Source organism: Dipodomys spectabilis, unplaced genomic scaffold, assembly GCF_019054845.1.
Source record: "Dipodomys spectabilis isolate Male_0828 unplaced genomic scaffold, ASM1905484v1 ptg000108l, whole genome shotgun sequence".
In the NCBI taxonomy this organism is placed as follows: Eukaryota; Metazoa; Chordata; class Mammalia; order Rodentia; family Heteromyidae; genus Dipodomys; species Dipodomys spectabilis.
The window spans coordinates 6,290,729-6,316,999 of record NW_024870785.1 but is presented as its reverse complement, the minus strand read 5'-3'; the positions used below and the strand labels follow the sequence as shown (position 1 = coordinate 6,316,999).

The 26,271-nt window shown below is 50.7% G+C and overlaps 1 protein-coding gene across 5 annotated transcripts in view; it reads left to right on the top strand.

The window, feature by feature from the left end:
- The window catches only part of Frmd5 (FERM domain containing 5), a 238,372-nt gene extending 215,499 nt beyond the window's left edge, over window positions 1-22,873 (top strand). The window contains exons 6-15 of one of the 5 annotated variants that reach the window (XM_042687991.1): window positions 98-221; window positions 3,468-3,555; window positions 9,617-9,705; window positions 12,123-12,186; window positions 12,588-12,679; window positions 13,661-13,735; window positions 14,271-14,339; window positions 15,108-15,214; window positions 21,183-21,545; window positions 22,414-22,873. In XM_042687991.1, the coding sequence (XP_042543925.1) occupies window positions 98-221; window positions 3,468-3,555; window positions 9,617-9,705; window positions 12,123-12,186; window positions 12,588-12,679; window positions 13,661-13,735; window positions 14,271-14,339; window positions 15,108-15,214; window positions 21,183-21,545; window positions 22,414-22,478 (1,136 nt within the window). In that variant the 3' untranslated portion in view covers window positions 22,479-22,873. Of the gene's footprint in view, window positions 1-97; window positions 222-3,467; window positions 3,556-9,616; window positions 9,706-12,122; window positions 12,187-12,587; window positions 12,680-13,660; window positions 13,736-14,270; window positions 14,340-15,107; window positions 15,215-21,182; window positions 22,113-22,413 lie in introns of those variants that run through there. The other 4 variants (XM_042687990.1, XM_042687989.1, XM_042687987.1 and 1 more) reach the window with 4 other exon arrangements.
- Window positions 22,874-26,271: the final 3,398 nt, after the last annotated feature.

Here is a 26,271-nt window from a genome sequence, read left to right as displayed (position 1 = left end):
TGCTTTCACTGCTGCTCAGTGTGTTACTCTCCTGCTGCTTTGCCACTGACGATTTACCTGTCTGCCTAATTGTTTTCTCCTGCCTTTCTGTGAAAAGCGGAGATTGGAGATTATGACCCTGGGAAACACCCTGAAGGCTACAGCTCCAAGTTCCAGTTTTTTCCAAAGCATTCTGAGAAGCTGGAAAAGAAAATCGCTGAGATTCACAAGACAGAACTCAGGTGTGTGATACTGGCTCCGGGCCCAGGATACTGCACACACAGCTATGTGTCCTCTGCTCTCTAGAGGGCGCTGCTGACGCAGAGTGACACTCCCCAACCCCCCACACCCCCACCCCACTTTCTTGGTCCAGTGACAGCCCACCCTCAAGCAGAGTCATTTAGGCTGAGGCTTAAAGGCAAGAGAGGGGACAATGAGAGGGACTGGACTTTGAAAGGCATTTGCTTCACTTAGATAAATGAAGATGCACAGAGAACAAGCATGAAGTAAGGAATGGGAAAGGAAGAACAAAGACACAGTGTAGAAGGAAAAAAAAAGGAGCCGGCCAGGCGCTGGTGGCTCACACCTGTAATCCTAGCTACTCAGGAGGGTGAGATTTGAGGATCGAGGTTCAAAGCCAGCCCAAGCAGGAAAGCCCGTGAGACTCATCTCCAATTAAAAAAAAAAATGGAAGTGGCGCTGTGGTTCAAGTGGTAGAGCACTAGCCTTGAGCTGAAGAGCTGAGGGACAGCACCCAGACCCAGAGTTCAATCCCCACCACCGAACCCCTCCCCCCCAAAAAAGTACTTCACTGATAGGGCACTTTTCCTTATTGTGGGGGGGAGGGGCTTTACTCTGATCACGGCACACACGCACAAAAAAAAAAATGGAAGGAGGGAAGAAGAGAGGAGAGGTTGAGTGGGGAATGTAAAAAAAAGGCTAGCCTCCAAACTGACTGTGACAGTCACAGGTGGTATCTCCTGGGACCACCGTCTCCAGCAGGGGCACCCCAACAGTGCTGTGGTTTGGGGGCTGTGTCAAGGTACGGAAAAGTGGCCTCAAGCCTGGACCTTCACTTCCTCAGCCTTTTTTTTTCCCAATCAATCATGGGACTTGAACTCAGGGCCTGGGCACAGTCTCTGGGCTGTTTTGCTCAAGACTAGTGCTCTACCACTTTGAGCAACAGCTCCACTTCCGGTTTTCTGGTGGTTAATTGGAGTTAAGAATCTCACGGATTTTCCTGCCCCGGCTGGTTCTGAACTTCAATCCTCAGATCTCAGCCTCCTGAATAGCTAGGATCGCAGATATGAGTCACCAGCGCACGGTTCTCAGCATCTCTTAGTATGCCCAGAGTAGGTGGCATTGCATAAAGCAGCACTAGCTTGGCCTTTTGCCAGTATGAACTAGGGATTTCTTCAAAGACTGATTTTGATAAGCAAGAGAAAGATTTCTGGGCTTCTTTTCATGTGCCACACTGGAGCGTAGTGCCCTAAACTATGAAGAAAAAAGGCACACGTTTGGAGTGTTTCAAGTTTTAAAAAATGGGGCTGGGAATGTGGCTCAGTGGTAGAGTGCTCACCTAGCATGCATGAAGCCCTAGGTTCAATTCCTTAGCACCACATACACAGAAAAAGCCGGAAGGGGTGCTGTGGCTCAAGTGGTAGAATGCTAGCCTTGAGCATAAAAAGTCTCAGGAACAGTGCCCAAGCCCTGAAAAAAAAAATTATTTATATTTATATGCTCTCTGTGTATATATGTATATACACGTATGTATATATATATGTGTGTATGTATATATGTGTGTGTGTATATATATATATATATATATATATAAACATTTTGTTATTTATTTTTTTGCCAGTCCTGGGGCTTGACTCAGGGCCTGGGTTCTGTCCCTGAGCTATTTAGCTCAAGGCTAGCGCTCTACCACTTGAGCCACAGTACCACTTCCAGCTTTCTGGTGGTTTTTATTGGAGATAGGAGTCTCACGGTCTTTCCTGCCCAGGCTGGCTTTGAACCTCGATCCTCAGATCTCAGCCTCCTGAGTAGCTAGGATTCCAGGTGTGAGCCACCAACACCTGGCCAGGGTGCTAAAGTTTCTAAAATTTAAAGTAGATTCTTCCCTGATCAGGCCCTTCCTCTAAATCCTTTCAACTTCCCAACGCAGAAGAACCAAAACCCCCTTGTGTGTTGGATCCCTATCTATGGAGAGTAGCAGGAGAGGCTGCTGACCCTCCAGGGAGATGGAGATGCCTATAGGAAGTCGTGTTTCCCTTCCTGGGCAGGAGCAGCCTCTCTAGTGCTAGTCTCCCGGTTCTCCTTAGCACCATTAGGGAAATAGTGACCCCTTGTGGTGAACGTCAGAACAAACGTGGACCTTTGTGGGATTTCATGGTTCATTCAGAGTTGTGTGTGCAAGGAGCGTCCTGAGTATCTTAGGAAAGGTTTAGAGTGGTGAGCACAGTCTCCCAGAAGCAAAACGCAAGGCAGGAGATAGATCCCCCAAGAAATGATGCCTGTGTTGAGGGTCCTGAATGTAGGATGAGCCCTCCCAGATGGGGTACAAGGAAACCTCAGACCTTTGTGCTTTTTTGTTATTTTCCAAAAAGGGTCTCAGGTTTTGCTGGAGCTAGCTTAGACTGCCAGCCTCTCGTTTATGCTTTCCACATAGCGGGGGTGACAGGTTCACACCACTGTACTCAGCTACTGATACAGATAGAATCTTACCAATTTTTTTCCAGGCTGGCCTCGAACCATAGTTCTCTTGTTCTCTGCGCAGCAAGGGTGGGTGGATAGCTAGGATTAACAGGGAGGAGCTGCCACCAGCATGCCTGGCCCCCAGCATACTGGTTTTTGTTTTTTTTTAGGGGGGGGGGGTGTTGTACTAGAGTTTGAAATGAGTGTCTTGTATTTGTTAGGCAGGGTCTCTACCACTGAGCCATGTGTCTAACTCTTTTCCAGCTGTTTTTTTTTTTTTTGGGTCAGTCATGTGACTTGAACTCGGGGCCTGGCTGCTGTCCCTGGGCTCAAGGCTAGCACTCTACCACTTTGAGCCACAGCACCACTTCCAGTTTTCTAGAGCTTAACTGGAGATGAGTCTCACAGCCTCTCCTGCCCGGGCTGGCTTCAAACCACAATCCTCAGATTTCAACCTCCTGAGTAGCTAGAATTACAGGTGTGAGCCACCAGTGCCCAACTCAGTGGGTTATTTTTGAAATGGTCTCACTTCCTGTCCAGGCATCCACCAGGACTGTGGTCTCCCTATTTTAGTCTCCTTGTTATAGCCAAGATGACAGATGAACCACAACTAGATTCTCCCATTGAGAAACGGTCTCGTGGATTGTGTTCCTACTAGCCTCACACTGTGACCCTCTCCCAAGCAGCTATGGTTACTGGGGCTGGCCCTGCACACCTGTTCATGCACAGCTTACCTCAGAGAAACTGTGGGAGCAGAGAGCCCTGAGGTCATTTCCTTCTCTTCATTTCAGTGGCCAAACACCAGCAACATCTGAGCTGAACTTCTTAAGAAAAGCGCAGACGCTGGAGACGTACGGAGTGGATCCTCACCCGTGTAAGGTAAGCCCCGCCCTGTGGCGGAGCCCTCCCGGGGGCCGGGCACCAGTGCCCACTGGCTCCCTCAGTGTGCGCAGCGGTGAGCATCCCAGTGACGGTGCCAGAGGGAGCGTCTCCGTTGGAGTCGCTAGACTCGATGCCACTGGATTTTGTGGTCCCACAGCCATGTCAGGGCCCAGGCAGAGTCAGCCCAAGTCACAAGGCAACCGTGGGGCTCTGCCGCACAGCATGGGTAACTCAGTGGGAAGAAGAGCGGGGGTGTGGAAGGTCCCTGTGGGTTTGTCACTGCAGTGGTACAAGGTACCCCACAGAGCCCCGGGGACGGGGGACACATGTAATTCCGTTCTGCATCTGTGATGATAAGATGGGAACCAGCCTGGAAGCTGTTACCCCCCCCCCAAAAAAAACAAATTCACCTGTGCCTGCCATTTCCGATGAGCACAGCAGCCCTGTGCTTCACCCGCAGTTCCTCAGGGCCGAGGGCGCAGCCTGGCCCGCGCCCTCCTGCTCTGCTCACGTCGGTATCCAGGCTGTCACAGGGCAGCAGCCACGCTGGAAAAGGGGGCCTCCATTTAACTTTATAACCTGTCAAGACCCTGTCTCCAAATAAGGCCACATTCCAAGGTACCCAGAGTTAGGTCTAAGACATGAGGATTTAGGGACTGTGGGAGACACAATTTGGCACCTAACACATAGAATAAAAAACGAAGAAGCCAGGCGCCAATAGCTCCCACCTGTAATCCCAGCTACTCAAGAGGCTGAGATCTGAGGATCGAGATTCAAAGCCAGCCCTGGCAGGCACGTCCCTTATCTCCAATAAACCACCAGAAAACCAGAAGTGGCACTGTGGCCCAAGTGTTAGAGCACTTGCCGTGAGCTGAAGATCTTAGGGACAGCGCCCAGGCCCAGAGTTTGAGCCCCACAACCGACAAAAACAAAAAGAAAACTAAGCATCCTGGTGAGGTGGCTCAAGCCTGTAATCCCAGATTTTTTTGTGATCTGTAGATCACAAAAGAAGTTCTCAAGACCCCATCTCAACTAGTGGCTGGTGTGGTGGTATAAGCCTGTTATCCTGGACATGGAAGAAGCAGTAGTGAGGGCCTGCCACCCCCACGGACACACGGAGGGAAAGGGAAGTCGGGGCAGAAAACAGCCCCTCCCTTGAAAATAAGCAGTGCAAAAGGGGCTGGAGACATGTTTCTTGTGGCCGGCTGAGCCATGTTCTTGGGGCGGCACTGTCAGAAAGCACATCTTCACTGTGTGCGCCATAGGACTGTGTATTTAGAGTTGCACAGCTTCCCCAGTGATTTCCCTGTAATAATAGGTATTGTCCAGCAGGGGACTCCAGAAGAGTGAGCACAGTGGGGGGGGGTGGGGGGGGGGGGGGACATCTGGCTCCAGTCCCACTTACCAAGGCCTTCGGAGGCCTCTGAGCCTCACCGTCCTCATCCGTGACTAGGCGCACAGCACTTCAATCACTGTGCTTCTTCAACGGTGGAGTCATTTTAGGACCTTAAAAGACACCACATCTGCCTGAGGAGAGCTGTGTTTGTGGAGGGTGCTGCGTCCCTCCAGTGCCCCCTGCAGGCCACACAGAGGAGCGCGCCCTGGACAGGGCCGACACAGAGGCCAGCAGAACTCAACGGGAGTTGGGTGGGATTCCCCACTCCTGGTGCCCGCCAGCCGGCCGGGCAGCCCAGACCCACGTGTGTCCCAGGACGGTGGCCCCGCCTCAGCCCTGATGCTGGTGACGTTGTCCGTCCTTGGACACAGAGAGACTAAAGAGCTGGAAGGGAAAAAGAAGGGAAGGGAGGGGAGGAAGGGGAGGGAGAAAGGAAGGAAAGTAAGAGAACATCGGTGGGCCTTCCATGTTCATTCTCGTGGAAGCCCAGCCAGCCTTCCCGGTTCTATAGACAAGAAGGCTGATGTTCTAGAAAAGCATGAATGGCAGAGCAAGAATCTTTATTCAGCCAGGCACCCCACGGCTCACGCCTGTCATCCTAGCTACTCAGGAGGCCGAGATCTGAGGATCATGGTTCAAAGCCAGCCTGGGCAGAAAAAGTCTGTGAGACTCTTTATCTCCAATTAACTACTCAGAAAAACTGAAAGTGGTGCTGTGACTCAAGTGGTAGAGCACTCGCCTTGAGTTGAAGAGCTGAGGGACAGCGCCCAGGCCCAGAGTTCAGGCCCCAGGACCCACCAAAAAAAAAAAAAGGAATCTGAACTCGGATCACTTCCCATTTTTGAGTAGCCATGTAGAACAAAAGCCTGGACACTTCCACTGGGGAGATGGGAGTGGTCTTCTTGGGCTTTGGGTCCTGTGTTCCTGGGCCCGGGGCCTCTTGGCTCACCTCAGCTCCTCTCCTCAGGCCCTGGCAGGTTCCCTCAGCCCTTCCAGGCCCACAGAGCAGCCTTTACTCTTCCGAAGTGGAGTCACTTTAGTGACTCGCTCCCAAGCACTCCCCTTAATGCTGCTACAAGGCGCATGGAAATAAACTGGCGCACCCAGTGTCATAAATACCGATGATTTCTATTAACAGAGAGGCCATTACTGGGCTCGGGGAATCTGGGGCACGCGGCCCCAGGGAGAGCAGAAGAGGCATCGTTCTGATAATTAAATGAGAGCAGACCAACGCTTGCGCTAGGCTCTCTTCTTCTGGACTAATTAAGAAGCTGTTGCTTATCTGATGCACACCAGAGTCCTTGTCTGGGCCTAGGACCAGGAGACGCTCCCACAAGCACTGACAGAGTACTAATGCCCGAACTCCAGACCCACAAGCACTGACAGAGTACTAATGCCTCGGTACTAATGCCCGAACTCCAGACGGCAAGGCTGTCCTGCCTGGCCTCTACTCCGCTGCAGCTTCTGTAGGGAGGACGGGACCCGCTGCTGCCCTGATTTTACCTCCCTTCCCTCAGCAGCTGCCATCTTGTTCTGTCCAAGATGGCCCTGAGACTGGACACTTGCGCGGGTCTCCCGTAGCTTGGGGGGCGGGGAGCTGGCCTGTTATGGACCGTGGAGTGGATGCACCCCCCCTCCCCTGCACGGATACCGAGACATCTGGTGTCAGCGCTGTCCCTTTTCAGTTACTTCCTTCTGTAGCGATGACATTTACTTAAGAGCTGAGCATGACTCACCGCCAGCTCTGACACACAGATGACACAGACCTGTAATTTTTAGATTCATCTTATAAAAATGTAATTTAGGAACCGGAGGTACGGTTCAAGTGGTAGAGCATGAGCCATGATCAAAAAAGCTGAGCAAAGGCTGGGATGTAGCTCGGGGCAAAGCGCTTGCCTAGCACGTGCAACATCCTGGGCTCTATCCCTAGTACCGAAAAAGAAAAAGAAAAGCTGAGCAAAACCATATAAGACCCTGAGTGAGCTCCACGAAGGAGGGGGGGGGGGGAGAGGTAAGAGGAGGAAGAGGAAGAAGAAGAAGAAGAAGAGGAGGAGGAGGAGGAAGAGGAGGAGGAGGAGGAGGAGGAAGAGGAGGAGGAGGAGGAGGAAGAGGAAGAGGAGGAGGAAGAGGAAGAGGAGGAAGAGAAAGAAGAAGCAGCAGCAGCTGTAATATAAAGCTGGATATGGTGGTGACGCCTGTAGTCCCAGCTACTTGGAGGCTGAAGCAGAAGGATTGAAAGTTCAAGAACAGCCTGAGCACCAGGTGCTGGCGGCTCAACTTGTCATCCTAGCTACTCAGGAGGCTGAGATCTGAGGATCACAGTTCAAAGGCAGCCTGGGCAGGAAAGTCTATGAGACTCTTATCTCCAATAAACCACTCAGAAAGAGCCAGAAGTAGCGCTGTGGACTGCGAGGTAAAACACTAGCTAGCCTTGGGCACGAAGAGGCTCAGGGACAGTGCCTAGGCTCTGAATTCAAGCCCCAGGGCCAGCAGAAAGAAAGAGAGGGGCAGAGAGAGGGAGTGAGGGGGAGAATGGCCTGCGCCGCACAGCAGCATCCCATCTGAAAATGATGATGGTGCCGATGCCGGCGTAGCGTGTGTACCGCTGGACATCTCCGTGTGGACGGGGAGACAACTGGTTTCGACAGGATCTGGGTTGAAACACAAAAATAAAACTGTACTGCTTATTCTTCCACTCTTAAAATAGAAGGGAACCTGTGGGCACCAAGCAGAGGTGGCCAGATGCTCCTGCTTCAGGGCTCTGCTTGCCAAGACCCTTCTCTGGGCAGAGTAGCAGTGCTGGCCGGGCGGAGCCTGGGCTGGATGAGCGGGTGCAGGGCACAGCGCTGTCCGTGAGCACGTGACGAACGCAGGCCCGTCTCTGTGTAGGAGCATTAAGGCATGGGGGCCAGAGGGTAGTGTTTTTCTAGGTATAAGTCATCCTCATGTCACAAATGAGGAAAGTGAGTTCTGGAGAAGTCTAGCCGGCCACAGAGCAAATGAGAACCAACACGGGAGCTCTTTCACAGCGGTGCCTCGTCAGCCCCACTCCCATCTCGGATCCAAAGAGGGCAGCTGGGGAAAGCCTTCGTATACAGCGATCGCAAACGGAGCCTGGAACAAGACCCTGGCCCCGGAGCCCACGGGGGCACGGGCAAGTAGGATGTTGGCTTCTTGTCTCTTGAACCCTCACGGCTCTCACCGGCTGTGGCAAAGCCCTGCTAATTTATTTTTTCTTTTTCTTTTGTTGCCAGGCCTGGGACTTGAACTCTCAGGGCCTGGGCACTGTCCCTGAGCTCCTCTGGCTCAAGGCTAGCGCTCTACACACTTGAGCCACAGCACCACTTCCGGCTTTTTCTGTGTATGTGGTGCTGAGGAACGGAACCCAGGGCTTCACGCATGCCATATTGCCAGCCTGTTTTGTTTTCTTTTGTTTTTCAATTGTTTTTGAAAGCTTTTTTCATGATGGTCCTAGGACCATGAGGAGTTGATGTCATAAAATTCGCCCTTGCACGTGCGCTGGCCAGTGGCTGCTGGTGTGTGTATAGACTTCCAAAGGCATGGCCGCTATCAAGGGTATTACCAGAACCCCTCTCCTCCCACCCCTCCACAGAAAACGCACTCATTAGCAGTCACTGTCTCCCTTCCCTTCCCCTCCAGCCTGAGAACTGCTGTGTCTCCAGAACTGTCGATTCTGGATGTTAACATATAAATGGAATCTTTGGACGCGATCTCACAGCTGGCTGCTTTCACTTGAAGCTTCGAGCACGTGGTACCACGTGCAAGGACTTCCGTCCTTCTGACTGCTGAATGATAACCCACGATCACATACTCTTTGTTCACTGATCAGGTGATATCCATTTTCCATTACGAAGTGGACTGGGCTGGCTCCACCGCTGGCCTGTTAGGAGTAACGCTAACATTCCCGTACTAGTTTCTAGGCAGACATCTCTCCAGTTCTCCAGCTGTCTCAGAGAACTGCATTCCTTTGCAGTGGGATTGTTGGATCGTACGATAACTCTATCATCTGAAGAACTTCCAGACTTCCCACAGTGACCGCACTGTTTTCAATCCCACCAGCCATACACAAGGTTTCCTCATTCTCTCTCGTATTCATAAGCCTTTCCCCCACCTCAGGACTGGTGAACTAGGGACCTTCAAGTTTCATGGACAAGCCACACCCCCAGCCTCCTTTTCTTTTCTTTTTTGCTTTAGTTATTTTCAAAATAGTATTTCATGCTTCTGCCAGGAGCTGGCCGATCCTCCTACCTATGCCTCTTCCACAGCTAGAACAATAGTGCACACCGCCACGCCAGGTTTTATTGCTTGAGATGGAGCCTTGCTAGCTTTTCACCGATGATTCTCCCGATCTCTGTCCTGACTAAGTGGGATTATAAGCATGAGCCACCGTGCCCAGCCCCGTAACAACCTTCTACCTGGTGTCATTGTAATCTACGGTTTACAGATTAGGGCACTGGGGCCAAGTAAGTATCCTGTCCACACACAGCTGCCGAGTACCAAGGCCGGGACTAGAACTGTTGTGCTTCCAAATGCCCTTCCCTCCACTACCTGGTGCCTGGGAGTAACCCCACATTCCCTGTTAAACAGCAGTGTCCGCCCTGGCTTTCTCCCGTGATCTAATGAGAAATCTTCCTGTTTCAGGATGTTTCAGGAAACGCTGCATTTCTGGCCTTCACTCCTTTTGGGTTTGTTGTTCTCCAAGGGAACAAGAGGGTCCATTTCATCAAGTGGTGAGTGGCTTCATCTCCAAAACGGGCTGTTTACTCATCGCTAACTGGGGAGGGGCTGTGGTTCCCAGGTCCTTGGTCTGTGGTGGGCACTTCTGGTTCGAAGCCCTCTCCAAAGCCTGGTGCTGAGAACGGTAACCCACCAACGTAGTATCTTGTCCTAGGGACCTTATTCTTCCAAAGGGGGCATCCCTGAAAGCCAACAGCCTCTCCAGGTGCAGAAAGGAAGCGGGGGGACTGACTTGCATCCTGCATTCTCTGGTCTAGGACTGTATTAGGGCAGCAAAGTTCCTAAGAAAACTTAGTGTGCCACCATTCTGATTCCACCCGAGGCTGTGTGGGAACATCTCTGCCAACAGGGAGGGGATCCCACACAACGACTCCTGCCGGACAGAGGCGGCGCTGTCTCCACACCAGCCTGGGGGAGTCACATCCCCACCCCCTCCACTCCCCCACTCACTCTCTTCCCTATAGACAGGTGTTTTCACCCAGCCACTGCCTTAGCCACAGCTACTCTGAACCGCTTCTTCTCCTGCCCCCACTTTGTCTATTTGGGGTCCATTCTGCTGGATGGCTAGGACAGACTCCAGGTCGCTGACATTTGGACAGACTCCAGGTCGCTGACATTTGGACAGAGACCCTTTTGCTGCCTGGTGCCAGTATAGGGCTTGATTCAAGGCATGGGTGCTGTCCTTGAGCTTTGGTGCTCAAGGCTAGCACTCTACCACTTGAGTCACAGCTCCACTTCCTGTTCTTTAGTGGTTAACTGGAGATAAGAGTCTCACAGACTTTACACCCCAGGCTGGCTTTGAACCATGATCCTCAGAGCTCATCCTCCTGAGTAGCAAGAATTATAGGGGTGAGCCTCCAGCATCTGGCTTAGAAGGCCACATTCTGACCGGGGTAGTAGTTGTCTCCTATAGTCCTGGTTACGAAGCCTGACAAGCTAGAAACCTCCATCACTTACAATCCCTAAATTATCCTAGAAGCCACCAGGCTCCCCTCGCTGTTCCTGACACTAACGCTTCTTTAGGACTTCTTTGTAATAGAAGCAAGTGCAGCCTCACTTTCCAAAGATAAGTGCTTCATTTCTTGCCTTGCTTCTGAGAGACTAAATGACCTGTCCCTGCCTACACATACCCCACTGGATTTTCGCTGAGTGCTGTCTGTGTGAGGTTCATGATTGGCTGATGGACAGAAACAGAAGGAATCAAACAGGCAGAGAACAGGATGGCTGGTGGAAGTCACGGGTTGTGAACCGTCACCCTGACCCAGCCATGCTTTCTGGGCCCACAGTGAACAAATGATTCCATTCTCTCCCCCCTGAATTTTGTTCTGGAGAACATTGGGTACCTGGTTCTTATTCCCTTTCTACTACATCATCAGATTGAGGAATTGTCCCCTAGAATTAACATGGAGGCCGAAGCTTAGAAGCGGATCTGGGTCACCAGACCTTCCTGGGGCTCAGGCAGAAAAAAAAAAAATAAGAATTCCAGCTGGGGAGGAGAGGGCCTCGGGGCACCAGAGAGCAGCCATGTTGGGCACAGAAAGGAAGTGGAGTCACTGGTGCTGAGCGAGTCTTCTGGCTCTTGGGGATGTCCAGTGAAGGCCCAGGGACTTTTGCATTGTGTGAATGTAACCAAGGCTGAGAGCAGTAAGTGGAGGCGAGGCTTAGGCCGTGCCATGTACAGTAACCATGTCACTTCTTCTAATCTGTCTGTCCCGCGGGTGACGTACCCCGGTATCCTGTTTGCCTCTTTTACTGCAGCCATTCACTGGGCTGGTGGCTTCAAGGATTTTTCTACAATAACCCCTAAGCCCCTTTCCTGGTCAGTACGCTGCATGACTGTTCCATGTAATCTGTCCTCTCTTTGGTATGTTGCCCCGCCCCCTCCCTGAGATTGTTTGCATCTGTCTGCATTCAACTGCATTCTCCATCCAGGGGCACAGTCACCCGAAAGGCTCAGCTCCCTCAGAACCTGGTTGCGTTGTATTCCATTATTTGCTCTATCTTGAACTTTGGCCTCATCAGCTACCTGTGGCATCTTACGTTTGACAATCCCATCCGGATAATGCACCTGTTATGAACCAAATCCCGAAATGACCCCCCCCCAGACGCCCCACCTAGACTCACTCCCATGCAAACGTTTCCCTTTTACAGCCACTGTTGATGAGCCCGAAATCCTCCTGTCACCCTATCGTTATAGTGTGATTGACCAGAACACTGTGGATTGAACTTTTCCAACAACCGTTCTCTCAGGCTGCTGTCTTGTTTCACTTCTAATTTTGGCTAAAAAAAAAAAAAAAATTGTGTCTGTGCCTGGAGCCCCTTCCAGTCGGGTGGGCTGTGCATCTACAAGACTGAGCTGTGCGCCAGCAGCCCGCACGCCAGGTGATGCGCGTTCTCTTTGTGCTTCTAGGAATGAGGTGACCAAGCTGAAATTTGAAGGGAAGACCTTTTATTTATATGTAAGTCAGAAAGAGGTGAGTTGCTGTCTCCCTTCTCTTCCGGGCTTAAGGGAGGCAGTTACGGCTGGAGCTAAAAAGCCCCCTGCATGCACAGCTAAGATCTAGGTGAACAGAACAGTTTCCATCCGAGACTTCAGGAGAGATGGTCCACACACCACCCTTTTCTGTCACATGGCGATTCCAGAAGGAAGTGCCACTTCCTACCGAGGGCTTTCCTGGCTCTTCTTGTGCCAGCGGAGACTGACGGGTAGAAACCCCCCATGGGGGAGGTTAACACACCAAACGGGGCTGTTCCCCGGGGTCCTTCCGAACTTCCGTTCCCGCTAGCCAGCTACCCGGAGCGCCGGCAGCTCAGGGGTCGGTGCCCTGCGCCTCCCCGTCTACATTCGGCTCATTCCATGTGGAATTTCTTGCAGGAGAAGAAAATTATTCTCACATATTTTGCTCCAACTCCAGAAGCCTGCAAGCATCTCTGGAAATGTGGAATTGAGAACCAAGCCTTCTACAAGTGAGTGGACACGAGTAGTTGATAGGCACCACCCGCCAGAGGCAAAGCCACAGGGCTGCTTTCAGAGAAAGGTGGGCAGGCAGCCTTGACTGTGAACAGAGTCGTGGAGCTAAGCTGGCTTCCTAGTAAAAGCCAGACCCCTTCCCGGGCCTTTGTGCCCCCCAGTTGGTGCAGAGACGAAAGTGCGGGACTGGGATTCTGCTAAGTTGTCTAAGAGGTCTGCCTCGAGATATTCTCGAACAATCCCTGGTGGCAGAGTGATTGTTTTTTTGTGGGTAAAGCTCGGGTCAGAAAAAGCCAGTGAATGTCCAATTCGAATCAAGCTGTCTCTGTGGAGCCAAAGACCTGGAGAGCTAGCACAACAGCTCTATAAAAGACCGGGTCCGGCAGGATGCCCCGAGAGGATGGCTGCCTGTGGATTGGGGGAAGGCTCCATAGATACTGCCTGCTCATGGCAAAGGTTTCAGGCCCACAGGGGCTCCTGGATGTGGTGCGCAGCTGAGGCAGGCGCTGGGAGGGCTCTGGGCAGTGCTGCCTGAGCATCTATCTCTAAGCTAAGTCAGGGACAGCTGAATCCCCACGGTCACCCGAATCGCCACCCCACTGCCTACAGTTGAAAGCGATGCTAAATACAATTGAACCAAATGATGCCATTTTTATCAAAGTTACGCTCTGCGGGACTTGTGAGTTTATTGTGAGAACGGGGAGGGGGAACTGAAGGGCAGCCCTGGGCCTCTTCATCCACCATCACAAGGCCACAGACACGAAGCATCCAATGCCCAGAGCAGAAGGGATGCCTGAGGTCCAACAGCCCCAGCTCCACAATCTCCTAGATAAGACTGAGGTTGGGGCCACACTGCTGAGTGGATGGGCGGCATTGTTATTTCCCCAAACTGTGAGCGCAGCAAGTTAGAGCCGGGCACGGGCTGCCCTGGCGTGTGTTCGGGGCCATCTGTCACACTGGACTTTGCCTTGCTGCAGGCTGGAGAAGTCGAGCCAAGTCCGCACAGTGTCCAGCAGCAATTTATTCTTTAAAGGGAGCCGGTTCCGATACAGGTAAATAGTGACAGTAAGTAGCCATTATGGATCTATTTCAGACCATTTTCTGGACCGCACTCACTCAAGGGAGAGAGGTGGGGTCAGGCGGCTATCTTGAGAAAATTCCTGTCTTCTAATCCTTTTGCTATCCCTTGCCTTCCCTAAAAGTTGCTTCCCTTTAGTTAGCATGTTAGTACAGGTGTTTTGTCTGTAGGGTTTTAGATGTGTCTCTTCCTTACAACAGCCAGACCTTAAGAGTGGATCTTTTCGAATCCCCGTTTTGCTTTTGTTTCTGGCAATTTATTGGGACATGCTGGACCATCCCTAAATAGGAATGAAAGATGCCGGGGACTCCAGAAACAGAGAGGGCGAAGATAGACTGGCATGATATTTTAGAACTCAAACCCAGCAGGCAAGCCTTTCCCACTGAGGAGGAAGCCACACGGGCCATTTCTAGACTCAGCCAAAGCCATCTCAGATCTTGGAGAAGGACCCAGGGTTGGAACGCTGTCTCACTGTCTTCCCGTTTGTTTGTTTTTTATACTACTTGTAGTGGCCGAGTGGCAAAGGAAGTCATGGAGTCAAGTGCCAAGATCAAACGGGAGCCACCAGAGATACACAGGTAAGTTGCCAAGGTCTTCCCCCAAAACCAGCTGGAGGAATGGGGGACATGGACTTAGGACAGAAAATAAGGGAGTGCAGACTTCCAAGTATGCATCCCTAAGATTCTCTTCCGCCCTGCCATCGTCTTGGTATTGATCACAGACCGTGAAGGTGTGACACAGCAGTAGTACTTCATCGTCCTTGAACCAGTCATTACAGGAGCTTTTAGGGAAAGCCTCAGAGCCACACCGGGTCAAAAATAGTTAAAGGGGAAGTGGCGCTGTAGCTCAAGTGGTAGAGTGCTAGCCTTGAGCTGAGGGACAGCGCCCAGGCCCCATGATCAACAACAACAAAAAAAATAGTAATAATAATTCAAGGATCCACCTCTCATGTATATTCACAAGTCACACATCTCCAGAAAAGCCCATATTCTAGAACCTAAAAAGGCTCAGAGGGGAGGATCAGCCGTCCTCTGCTCCTAGAGAGCATTACTCCTGGTGAGGAGGCTCTCCCGTCGGTCTTGGAGCACATTTTCCGGAGTACTGCTCACTCCCACACTCCTGCCACAAGACCCGTGGCACTGGTGCCACGCTCAGGAAAGGTCAGGTGGATCGGGAAGATGAGGGAAAGAAGTTTGAAGCAGTCTCTGACTAGGACCCACAGGCCAGAAGTAGAGAAGGTACTGAACTGTTTTTAGACCTAAACTTAATACAGCCAAGCAGTTCTCGAAGCCACTATGGCCTTTGCCGGTGCAGAGTGAGTGACATTCTCTTTCCTTTAATCTCAGGGCAGGGATGGTTCCCAGCCGGAGCTGCCCCTCTATCACCCATGGCCCTCGGCTGAGCAGTGTCCCCAGGACTCGAAGAAGAGCTGTGCACATCTCCATCATGGAAGGTAAGCCTGCGCTGTGATGACCCTGCATGCCTCTGAGGGGCCCTCAAGTGAAGCTCAGCAGTTGTTTCTGGGGTGTAGGGTAAAGGCCACGCACCCAGTGCACTGCGACCCAGGATGGCAGATGAATTGGGGGGGGAGAGATGCATATATGTGGGGTCTGCCATGGCCCGCACAGTTCTAAAATGGCTCTCCATGAAGCTTTCTCCACTCACTTTGTAGATACGACCAGTACCCATAGGCTGAATGAAGGAAGGGCATAGACAGTTGACCAAGTCTGCTATAGCTGCGTCCACCTTGTCTGCCAGTTGGAGAAACTGTGTGCTGTTGCTCTCAAAATTCCTTACCACTAGGAAGTGGCACTGTAGCTCAAGCAGTAGAGCGCTCGCCTTGAGCTGAGGGACAGCGCCCAGGCCCAGAGTTCAGGCCCCACGACGGGACCCAAAAAGAAAATTCCTTAGCACTGTCTCAAGTCCAGAATGTTCCAACACTCCTATTCTTGCATCTCTTGGAAGGGAAGGGGGGGAGTTAAAAAGGTAGGAAGGATCTGTGTATCTTCACTAAGCTAAACACCCCAAGAGCTAAGGCTAGTCACCTCGAGTCTCTGGCTAGTCAGTCCTGTTGCTCTTAAGCTGGGCACAGGTGGCTCATGCCTGTAATCCTAGCTACTCAGGAAGCTGAGATCTGAGGATTGGGGTTCAAAGCCAGCCCGGGCAGGAAAGTCCATGAGACTCTTATCTCTAATAAACCACTAGAAAACTGGAAGTGGCACTGTGGCTCAAGTGGTAGAGCGCTCGCCTTGAGCTGAAGAGCCGAGGGACAGCGCCCAAGCCCCATGACCGACAAAAAGTTGCTCTTGGCAGTAAACCACCTGGTAGCGGCTGAGCCGGTGGATATGTAACTCCCTGCTAAAGGCTTGACTAAGATGATCACCACAAACCTGCTACAGCACGACCTTCATCATTTGGGTATCTTCAATATTTCATGTGTAACCAGGGCCATGGTCCTTGCCTACTCATGGGTGGCAAGGAGGCTCATTACATGAAATATTTGAAAAACCATTCACTACACAGGCAGCGAGAGCACCCTGGAAGTTGAGGTTTGAAAAGGAGCTCTGCCATGCTCGCTCTGGGCATGCTGCTGCCTCTCTGCCATGCTCGCTGTCAGGGGAGCAGCGGAGGCTGTACAGAGCTGTAAGCAGTCCTCTCCTCCCGCACGCTGGGCTGCAGTACCGAGCAGCGCCCTTCCTGGGAGGATCCGTGTCAGGGAAGTGAATCTCCGCTCTCTTGAGGAGACCCCTAACTTCTTCCCTCTTTATGGCCCTTCTTGCCTTGTACCCTGAGGCTGAAGCCAGCAGACTACCCTTAGGGAAGCTGGCGTGAACGCAGGGTTTAACAGGAAAGGCCAAGACTGTCTAGGTGGGGCTACAACTCACCTCAAGTAGCTGCCGTGTAGCATTTAGCCAACTCGGCCTGGAGGCCAGGAGAGGAGTTCTCACGTTCCTCCAAGACGAGCTATGCAGTTGCTCGCCTGGGTTTGGCTCTGCCTCCAGCGTCCTTGCCCAGAGCAGCAGCAGCAGCAGCTCCCTTCTCCCAACTCTTTACCTTCCCTGGCAAAATGCCAGGAAAGGGGCGGGAGGGAGGGGCTGAGGAAAACAGACTCCTCCAGCCAGAGCACTTCCTCCTCCAGATCTCGGCCTCAGTTTCCCAATTGTATATCACAGCTTGGCAGTCCCCAGTATGCTGTTCTGCATACCCACAGCCCAGGCCCAGAGCCGCGCTCCGCACGTCCTGGGGAACCATGGGCTGGCCCGGCAGCAGTGCGAGGACAGACAGGCAGACAGACAGACGGGGACATGAAGTTCTTGTCTGAATGTGGAAAGCAGAAGCTTTTAGCAGTTCGATGGTTTTACCAGTGCAGGAGTGTCAAACTTGTGGAAAGACACACACCTGTTGCATGAGGCAATAGTTGAAGCCATCTGACTTTTCCAGAGCTCTATTTGCTCTCTAGAGAAAAAAAATGACGCTACCACACGATTACAGTTTAAATAAAGCCTCGCAAACCCAGGGGCCCTTAAAAACAAAGACTGAATTGTTTGGCTCTCGTGTCTGCTGTAGAGGATGCCAAGAACAGGTGATCCAGACAGACCTGATGCTGTGAGGCGGCTGGCGGACGAGTCCTATCTGTCCCAAGGGGCAGCTGGGCAGCGGAGCAGGCGGCAGAGGCCAGGGCGCATTCCATTCCCAGCTTGAGCCGCCTTCTGGCAGCTAAAGCTAGCGCTGTGAGCCACGCCACATGGGACCTGGCTAGAGGCTGTCTTTGTGACCTTACATCCCAGATCTGCGGGACACTCTCTGTCCCTCACCCTCTTGAGAGGCGGCCCTTATATGGAGCTCAGGCAGAGTCCAGGCTGGAAGCATTACTTTTTATGGCTCTAGGCGGTTCTGACTGAATCCCGTGCCCTGATAACAAAGCCTCAGAGCGGCTGCCTCCTCGAGGGCCCGCAGTGAGGCTCGGGGCACTGGCTTCTCCCTCCAGGGAAGAGACTGCTCAGCTTCCAGTGAGGCAATCCTTGGTCTTCAGGGCTATTCACCCATTTCCTCTCCATACCTCCCCTGCCTGCCTACTTGGTGTCTGCCCTCCTGGGCCACCATGGGGAAGAGTCTGATCAAGATCCACACCAGAGTTCCGGTGCAGCTCCGGCTGACTAACCACTGCCTGCGGCCCCTGAGCGTGCGCATCCTGAGGATGGGGTCCCGGCTCCAGGGCAGGGTCCTGATGGCCGTGCCCGAGAGCCCCCTGGGAGCCACCTCTGGGCAAGGCCATCAGCCCGAGTGCCTCCAAGGTAAAAGAGACCTCCTCGTTTTGCTGTGCCACTTAGTCCAGAGCCTTGACACAACACCGGCCCCACCCACCCTGCACTAACAGCTTCGGGAAAGGGCAGGGGGTGAGAGCTGTTCAGGACTAACGTGATGCAGAAGGATGTGCACTGAGGACTAATATCCACGGGCAGGTGTAGCAGCCAGGCATTCTACTGGAAAACAACAACTGGCTAGGATGTGGCTGGCCTAGCGTCTGCGCGGCCCTTCCCCAGCCAGCTTAGAGCCCCATTGTAGGTAGGCACGCTACCTCTGCACTGAAGTGGCCGCAGGCAGGAAAGCTGGTCATACTTGGGGAAGTCTGGCAGTCAGATGTCCTTGTGAGGGGACAGGAAGCAAGCCGGGAGGAGGCTACAACCAGGGCCTTGTGGTAACTGACCCACAAGCATTCCAAGGTCTCAGCAAAGTACTATAATCTCTCACCCTATTTAACAGAACTGTTACAAGTTAAAAGTGTTTTAAAAAGTGAAGCCAAACCCGGGCGCTGGTGGCTCACACCTGTAACCCTAGCTACTCAAGAAGTTGAGATCTGAGAATCATGGTTTGAGGCCAGTCCAGGCAGAAAAGCCCATTAGACTATCTCCAATTAAGCACCAAGGTAGTCAAAGTAGAGCTGTGGCACAAGTGGTAGAGCACAAGCCTTGAGCAAAAGAAACCCAGGGCCGGTGCCTAGATCCTAAGTTCAAGCCCCAGAACCAGAAGAGAAAAAAAAAAGGTTAAGCCAGGGGTGGCTTATGTCTATAATCCTAGCTCCTGGAGAAGACACAGAGTTAAGAGAACCAATTTGAAGCCAACCAGGGCAAAAGACTTCATAAAGACCCTACCTCCACAGATACGCACAATGGTCCATGCTGGTCACACTTACTGACAGGGACACGCTGAGATCAGGACTGTGGTTTCAGGTCAGCCTGGGCAAAAAAAAAAGTTCGAGATCTCAACAGAAAAAGCTGGGCATGGCGGTGTATACCTGTCATCCCAGATACAGGAGCACAGGCAAAAAGGGACCCTATCTCAAAAGTAATCAGAACAAAAAGAGCAGCTGGAGGCATGGCTCAAGCAGAAGAGAGCTAGTCTAGGACGTATGAAACCAAATTCAAACGCCAGTACTATCCTGATTACCCTCCTCCCCCACCCTGAAAAAGAAGTTTAAGCTAGCATAGAAAAATGTAAGGTTTTAGCATAAGAACAAAGACGTACTGCTAGGTTCCGAGGAGCTTCTGCCACAGAGGCTGGTGCTGTGACCAGTGTGCATCCGGTAAGGGGGTGGAAAGCACATGCCCTGCGGGCCACCCCACCTCTCCTCACTGATGCCCAGATTCCCAGTTCCTCTAGAGAATCCTTACCTGTGCCCCCGGGTGCTGAAGCGAGCTCTGGCAGGCTGCTGGTGAAGCTACCTCGATGTGCAAGGCCAAGCCACAAGGGAGCCAAGCAAGATGAGAGCTGCTGCCGAGAAGGTCCCCGCCCCCTCTGGGCTTCCAAGCGAGTTCTGAACTCAACAGCTCCCTCCCGGCCTGGTGAGGGCAGATCTTGACTGGGCAGCAGTCTCGGACCAAAAGGATCTCCCAAAAGCCTTAGCCAGGAGCCTGGCTCTTCTTATCGCTATCAAGGCCCAGAGAGCCTGTCAGGCAGCACTAAGATGACCAGAAACAGAAAACTCAGGCATTCCACCTGACAAAAACTGTTCCTTGAGAACACCGTGACTGCGAACCAGCCCACAGACGGGGCTGGGTGACAGTCGTTTAGCTACCGTAAGGTACGCCCAGCTCCTATGTTTCCCTGCCAGAACCCAATCCCTGAGAGGAAATGTCCCAGACAGAGAGACAAGTAGTCTTAGGGGGTCAACAGACCCTCCACCAAATGTAAGAGAATCCCCTGCACTTTCCCATGTATCTTCTCAGACTGCTGTGCTCTTCAAGTGTCTAAAGGTAGAGTAGCAGGCTGGGAAGGTGGCTCAGTGGTAGAGCGCTTGCCTAGCATGCATGAGGCCCTGGGTTCAATTCCTCAGCACCACATGCACAGAAAAAGCCGGAAGTGGCACTGTGGCTCAAGTGGTGAACACTAGCCTTGAGCAGAGAGGCTTAGGGACAGTGTCCAGGCCCAGAGTTCAGGCCCCAGGACTGGCAAACAAAGACAACAAAATACAGGTAGAGTAGCTGCTGGTCTACTCTAGACCAGGATCCTTTTGGAGGAAGCTGTCCAGAGAGACTGCACCCCTCCTCCATCAGGAAGGATTTGGGGAGAGCAGACAAACCCCACCATTACACAGTGCAGCACAGTCAAACTGGGAGGTTGAAGAGGCAGCAACTGCAGATATCCAAAAGACAGGCTCAGCCGGGTGCTCACGCCTGTCATCCTAGCTACTCAGGACTCACAGTTCAAAGCCAGCCTGGGCAGGAAAGTCTGTGAGACTCTTTATCTCCAATGAACCACCAGAAAACCAGAAGTGGCACTTTAGCTCAAGTGGTAGAGCGCTCACCTTGAGCAGAAGAGCTCAGGAACAACGCCCAGGCCCAGAGTTCAAGCCCCACAACAACAAGAAGACAGGCTCGTGCCAACGATTATAGACACTCTGTACTTGATGCAGTCTAACTGAGCAAAACAGCTCATTCCTGTCTCTCAGGGTGTTCCTCTCAGAAGGTGGACTTTAGTGACCCTCTGTGAGTCAGATCCTCTTTCCAATTAAATTGGGGCAAAATCCAGGACCTAGACATGAAAGGCAGGAGCAGTCAGTCTATAAGGCAAAAACCATAAGTAAAAAACAGACTTCCTGGGCTGGGAAGGTGGCTCAGTGGTAGAGCGCTTGCCTTGCATTCATGAGGCCCTGGGTTCGATTCCTCAGCACCATATAAGCAGAAAAAGCCGAAAGTGCGCTGCAGCTCAGTGGTAGAGTGCTAGCCTTGAGCTGAAGAGCTGAGGGACAGCGCCCAGGCCCAGAGTTCAGGCCCCACAACTGACCAAAAAAACAAACAAAAAAAAACCAACTTCCTGTGAGTCTGCTAGTCAGGTGGGATGTGCGGAGAGGCACTCAAACAAGAGTGAGTGGTGCTGGACAGCGAAGCATGCCTACCAGGTGCTTTTTATTTCCTTTCTAGGCCTCGAGTCCCTCCGCGACAGCGCCCATTCTACTCCTGTGCGTTCCTCTTCCCATGGGGACACCTTCCTGCCCCATGTGAGAGGCAGCCGGGCAGACAGCAACGAGCGAGTAGCCGTGATTGCGGATGAGGCCTACAGCCCTGCCGACAGCATGCTGCCCACCCCCGTGGCCGAGCACAGCCTGGAGCTGATGCTGCTGTCCCGGCAGATCAACGGCGCCACCTGCAGCATTGAGGAGGAAAAGGAGTCTGAGGCCAGCACCCCGACTGCTGCAGAGATGGAGGCCCTTGGAGGAGAGCTAAGGGCCCTGTGCCAGGGGCACGGCGGGCCAGAGGAGGAACAGGTGAATAAGTTTGTTTTAAGTGTCCTCCGTTTGCTCCTTGTGACCATGGGACTCCTCTTTGTTTTGCTCCTCCTCCTGATCATCCTTACCGAGTCTGACCTTGACATTGCCTTTTTCCGCGATATCCGCCAGACCCCCGAGTTTGAACAATTCCACTATCAATACTTTTGTCCCCTCAGGCGATGGTTTGCCTGCAAAATCCGCTCAGTGGTGAGCCTGCTCATTGACACCTGAGAAGGCATGACTCCTCCCAATAACTAGCCAGGTGGACCAGGGAGCCCGGCTACCATTCCCAGCAATGGGACCCATCGCGGACCATCGGCACATATACCAAGCCCTTCTCTCATGACTCAAAAGTCCACTGCAGCCTAGGAGGGTTGTTTCCCAGAAGAAGAAAAGGATAGGCTTGTGCCCCGTTAACCCAACCGGGAAAACTCACTTTCTTCCAAGGTTCTTTCAAGGAAGGCTCAGCAACTCTGTATCTCATCCTTTTTGATTTGCAGGATAATTTGGGGTTTTGAATTTTGATTTTTCATAGATGTGTATTATTTTGAAAGTATCCAAATAAAAATGGTTTATTTTACTATTACTGATTATTGCAGTAGTGTCACCGAGCAGAGGGGACGCTAGGTGAAGACGAGAGCCGTTTTCCCCTGGGCCCCGATGGGCCCCGCAGCTTTCCTGCGGGCGCTGCTGGTGGCCCTCGGGCTCACACTGCAGCCAGGGCAGCCCAGGGGTCTGGACGGTGGGGACTGTTTAGGGTTTCCTGCCAGACAGAACTCCTTTAAGAAAGTGAACGTCCACGTAGAATGATTAAAGGGAAAGTCGCTGCTTATGATGGTCTGAGCTGGATTTTCTTTTCCTTTTGTTTTTTCAAATCTGAGCAGAGGGACCTCCGCTACCGCAGCAGCAGCAGCAGCAGGGGTGGGGTAAGTCTGTCCCCTTAGACTAGCGCCTAGCAGGCAGTAGACAAGAGTTTTGTTTAATGAACTGGGACTTCTATGATTTTTTTTCCTGAAGAGTTTTACAGGCTCCTAGCGTGTTAAATGAATTCAGTGGTGCCAGAGAGAAAATACGGTCATAAAGGCTGGACAAAGTATAGTTACCAGACTTCACGCTCACTACCTGAGCACCTATGAGATGCAGACAGCAGTGCTCATTTTGTACACAGTAGATACTCCCTCCCCCCAGAAAGGTTACTTGGATTTATATTTTAACAGAAGAATATTATTTTCCTATCTACTCATTTTGTTTTTACTTTTACGGATTAAGAAAATAGAACTTGATAAACTAAAAGATGCAAGACAGAAACTGATCCTAAGGAAAAAAAACACCAGAAAATTCCATGATCCACAAACAAACAGCCTTGGAAGGGACAAGGAAATTCTATGTAGTAAGATTGCTAAGAGAGGCCTACAAAAGATCTTGAGTATGGCAGAGACCAACCCAGAGCTATCGAGTGCTGCCCCCCAGGGTCCTCCTCTGCAGCAGGAAGGAAGCTGTAGCAAGCACCTGCCATCTGGGCTGTAGGAGTCCTGCAGCTGCAGAGTGACACCAAGGGTGAGTGTAGTCCCTAGACCCAGGCTCTGCACCTCTAAAAACCTATCACACGCAGACCTGTTTTCCTCTCAGGGAGAGATCTAGATCTCTAAGTCACCTGGGACCTGAGAACTTAAGGATGCTCACCGGACGTACTCCTGGGACCCACAGGACAGCAGACGAGCTACTGACATCCTAGGATGTTAGACAGCTCAAACGCAGGGCTGAGTCAAGTGTAGATTTCATCTCCCCTCACAGCCACAGAAAAATCAGAGTTTGGAGGCAAAGGGACAGGGATTTGTATAATTTGAAGGACGCCCTTTTTATCTAGACCACAGGCCCGCAAACGCTTACTGGGAAGTACCAGATCATCATTTCTCGTTTTGGTTTTGCAGACCATACTTGGTCACAACTGTTCAACTCTGTCGTCATAGCACAAAAATAGCCACAGATGACACACATGTGAAAGATTATGGCTGTCTTCTAACAGAACTTCAGAAAAACAGCCAGCCATGGTCTAGACAAGCCAACTGACCAATATGTAGCAGGAAGAGGCGCTGCTCTGTTCCTGTTCCCGGCATGTTTGAAAGACCCAGGACCATTTCCCAGTGGAGACACTGGGGCTGCTTGTACACAGGGTGCTCAACCAACCAACCAGCTGAGACGTCTGACACCAAGGTGAGCGAGATGAAGTGTCAGGACACTAAACTGTGGCAATTCTAAAGCTACAAGTGGGCCTACCTGATCATTCCCATACCAGCAACGATTTGGGCAGAATTTTAAAAAAACACACGTACTCACCAAGTGACAAGACAACTGAGGGCAATCCTAATAGAGATTAGGGATCACTTCAACTAGCCACTGCCACTTGTCATCTACACAGCAAAGGCTTCACTTAGCACAGACTCAAGGGAAAAGTAGACCAGAGATGGAAAGGCTGTCAGGAGACAGGCTGGTGTTAACGTGGATTTCTACTGTCTTATGCAACATAGCAGATTACCTTCTAGTGTAGTGCTCCTACCTCAGTCTGTAGAATACGGTGTCTCTATGCAGTGAGTGATAGATAGCCCGCCTCTGACCATGCATATCCACACTGGAGAGGGGCCATTTTCCTTTGCCTGGTGTGTTACTCGTGTCTAGATTTCTAACAGTGCAGTAGTCCATACCATCCTCAACAGCTGGACAGAAATTTCCAGGCTATTTTTTCCCAGGGCTTATCCCAGAAAATATGATAGAAAATTTTTCATCAATTTGCTTTTCAAATAGTGCTGGCATAACAAACTTCCTTTGTTGACTAGTCTTTATTTTTTTTTTTAAATCTCCCCATCATTAAATTGTTCCTGTTTTTAATGGTTTGTTTCTTTCTTCTTCTGTGTTCTTTGTCTCTCATTTCCTTGAAATTAGTTTTATCTTGCCATAGAAAAAGCAATGGTTTGCAGAGTGGCATCTAGCAGAGGAAATAATTGATTGAAAAACAACAGACTGCATTGTTTAGCAGTGAATGGTAAACTACCTGCAAATGTGAATTTCTTAGTTTCATTTAAAAATATATAGTTGTTAACCTTTGTGTGCCAAAAACTCTAAGTTACACTTTCCTTCAAAGCAATGTACTTTTTTCTACATATGCAGTATGTAGTTAGCATAAAAATCATTGGTGCCATGAAGATTATTTTTAAACTTAAATAAATATTTAAATACCATGGAAGAGTGAGCTTAATTTTTTAACCCTACAGACTTTCAGTTAACAGTTATTATGAATGCCTAAATAAAAGGATATCAGGTAGGGTTATACAGCTGAGTTGTGCACAGTGGGGATCTATAAGGCAACTTCTGCTTATATAAACATTTATAATCACCTTACCCCCAAAGTACGTACTGTTAGAAACTGAGAAGCTACTGCTCATCTCTATCCACCTCAATGAGAACTAGGAAGTCACCTAACAAAAAGCTGGACGACTCCAAGAATATAACTGCAGTGTTATTCAGCGCTTATGAGCTTAGGTAATCCCAAAGGGAAGGAGCAGTCGTAATGCACAACTATAGAAGCCACACAGTCTTAAGCCAGTCTCCAGGAGTCCCTTTTGCTACAGATTACAGTTTAAGAATGTCCTAAAGGAGGCCGTTTTTCATTAAGTGCTTTCTAGATTTACACCACTATTGTATAAAGCTTATCACCAAGAAACAAATCCCTAAGTAGGTCTCCTTCCTTCCTTCTTTGCCTTCAGAAGATACAACTCTATCAAGTCAAATTGGATATAAAAAGCATAGTATGGGAAGCTATAATAGCAAAAGAAAACACAAAAGTCAGAAACATCAGGAATTCACTAATGTTTAATACAGAAGCCAGGCAGTGATTGTGCAAGTACTCAAAGTTTCGGCAGCAGTGCTAATTTCATCAAGAATAGTTTCCAGCATCTTAAAAAGAACAATTCCCATGCCAGGCACAGGTGTTCACACCTGAAATCCTAGCTACTCAAGAGGCTAAGATTTAAGGATCATGGTTTGAAGCCCAGGTAAGCCCATGAGACGCTTATCTCCAATAAATGACCAAAAAGCCAGAAGTGAAGTTGCGGCTCAAGTGCTAGAATGTTATACCAGGACCCAAAAGTGCAGGGACAGTACCCCAGGGCTTGAGTTCAAGCCCCAGGACCAGCATGTGCACGTGCACACACACACACAATCAACTCCCAAAGCTTTCCTTTATATTTCAACTTCTCTTAGCTTTTCTTCCCATTTCATAAATTAATGTGTATTTCATAATTTATTACCTAAGAAACTCATTTCCTTATTAAACACAAATTAAAATTAGTTTTTTAAAAGCCTCAAAACAGACAACAGAGAAGAAAAGTATTTTTAGAAAAAAACTGCTTAAGCCAGGTGCCAGTGGCTCACGCCTGTACTCCCAGCTACTCAGGAAGCTGAGATCTGAGGACCTCAGTTCAAAGCCAGCCTAGGCAGGAAAGTCCATTGAAGCTCTAATCTCCAAATAAACATCAGAAAACCAGAAGTGGCACTGTGGCTCAAAGTGGTAGAGCACTAGCCTTGAGCAAAAAAGCTCAGGGACAGTGCTCAGGCCCTGAGTTCAAGCCCTGTAACAGACAAAAAGGAAAAAAAAAACTGCTCAAGGAAAATAACCATTTTATTTCTGTGACATGCATTTATAAAAAGATATTCCTTATAATTCAAACATACTGGCTAAACTATAT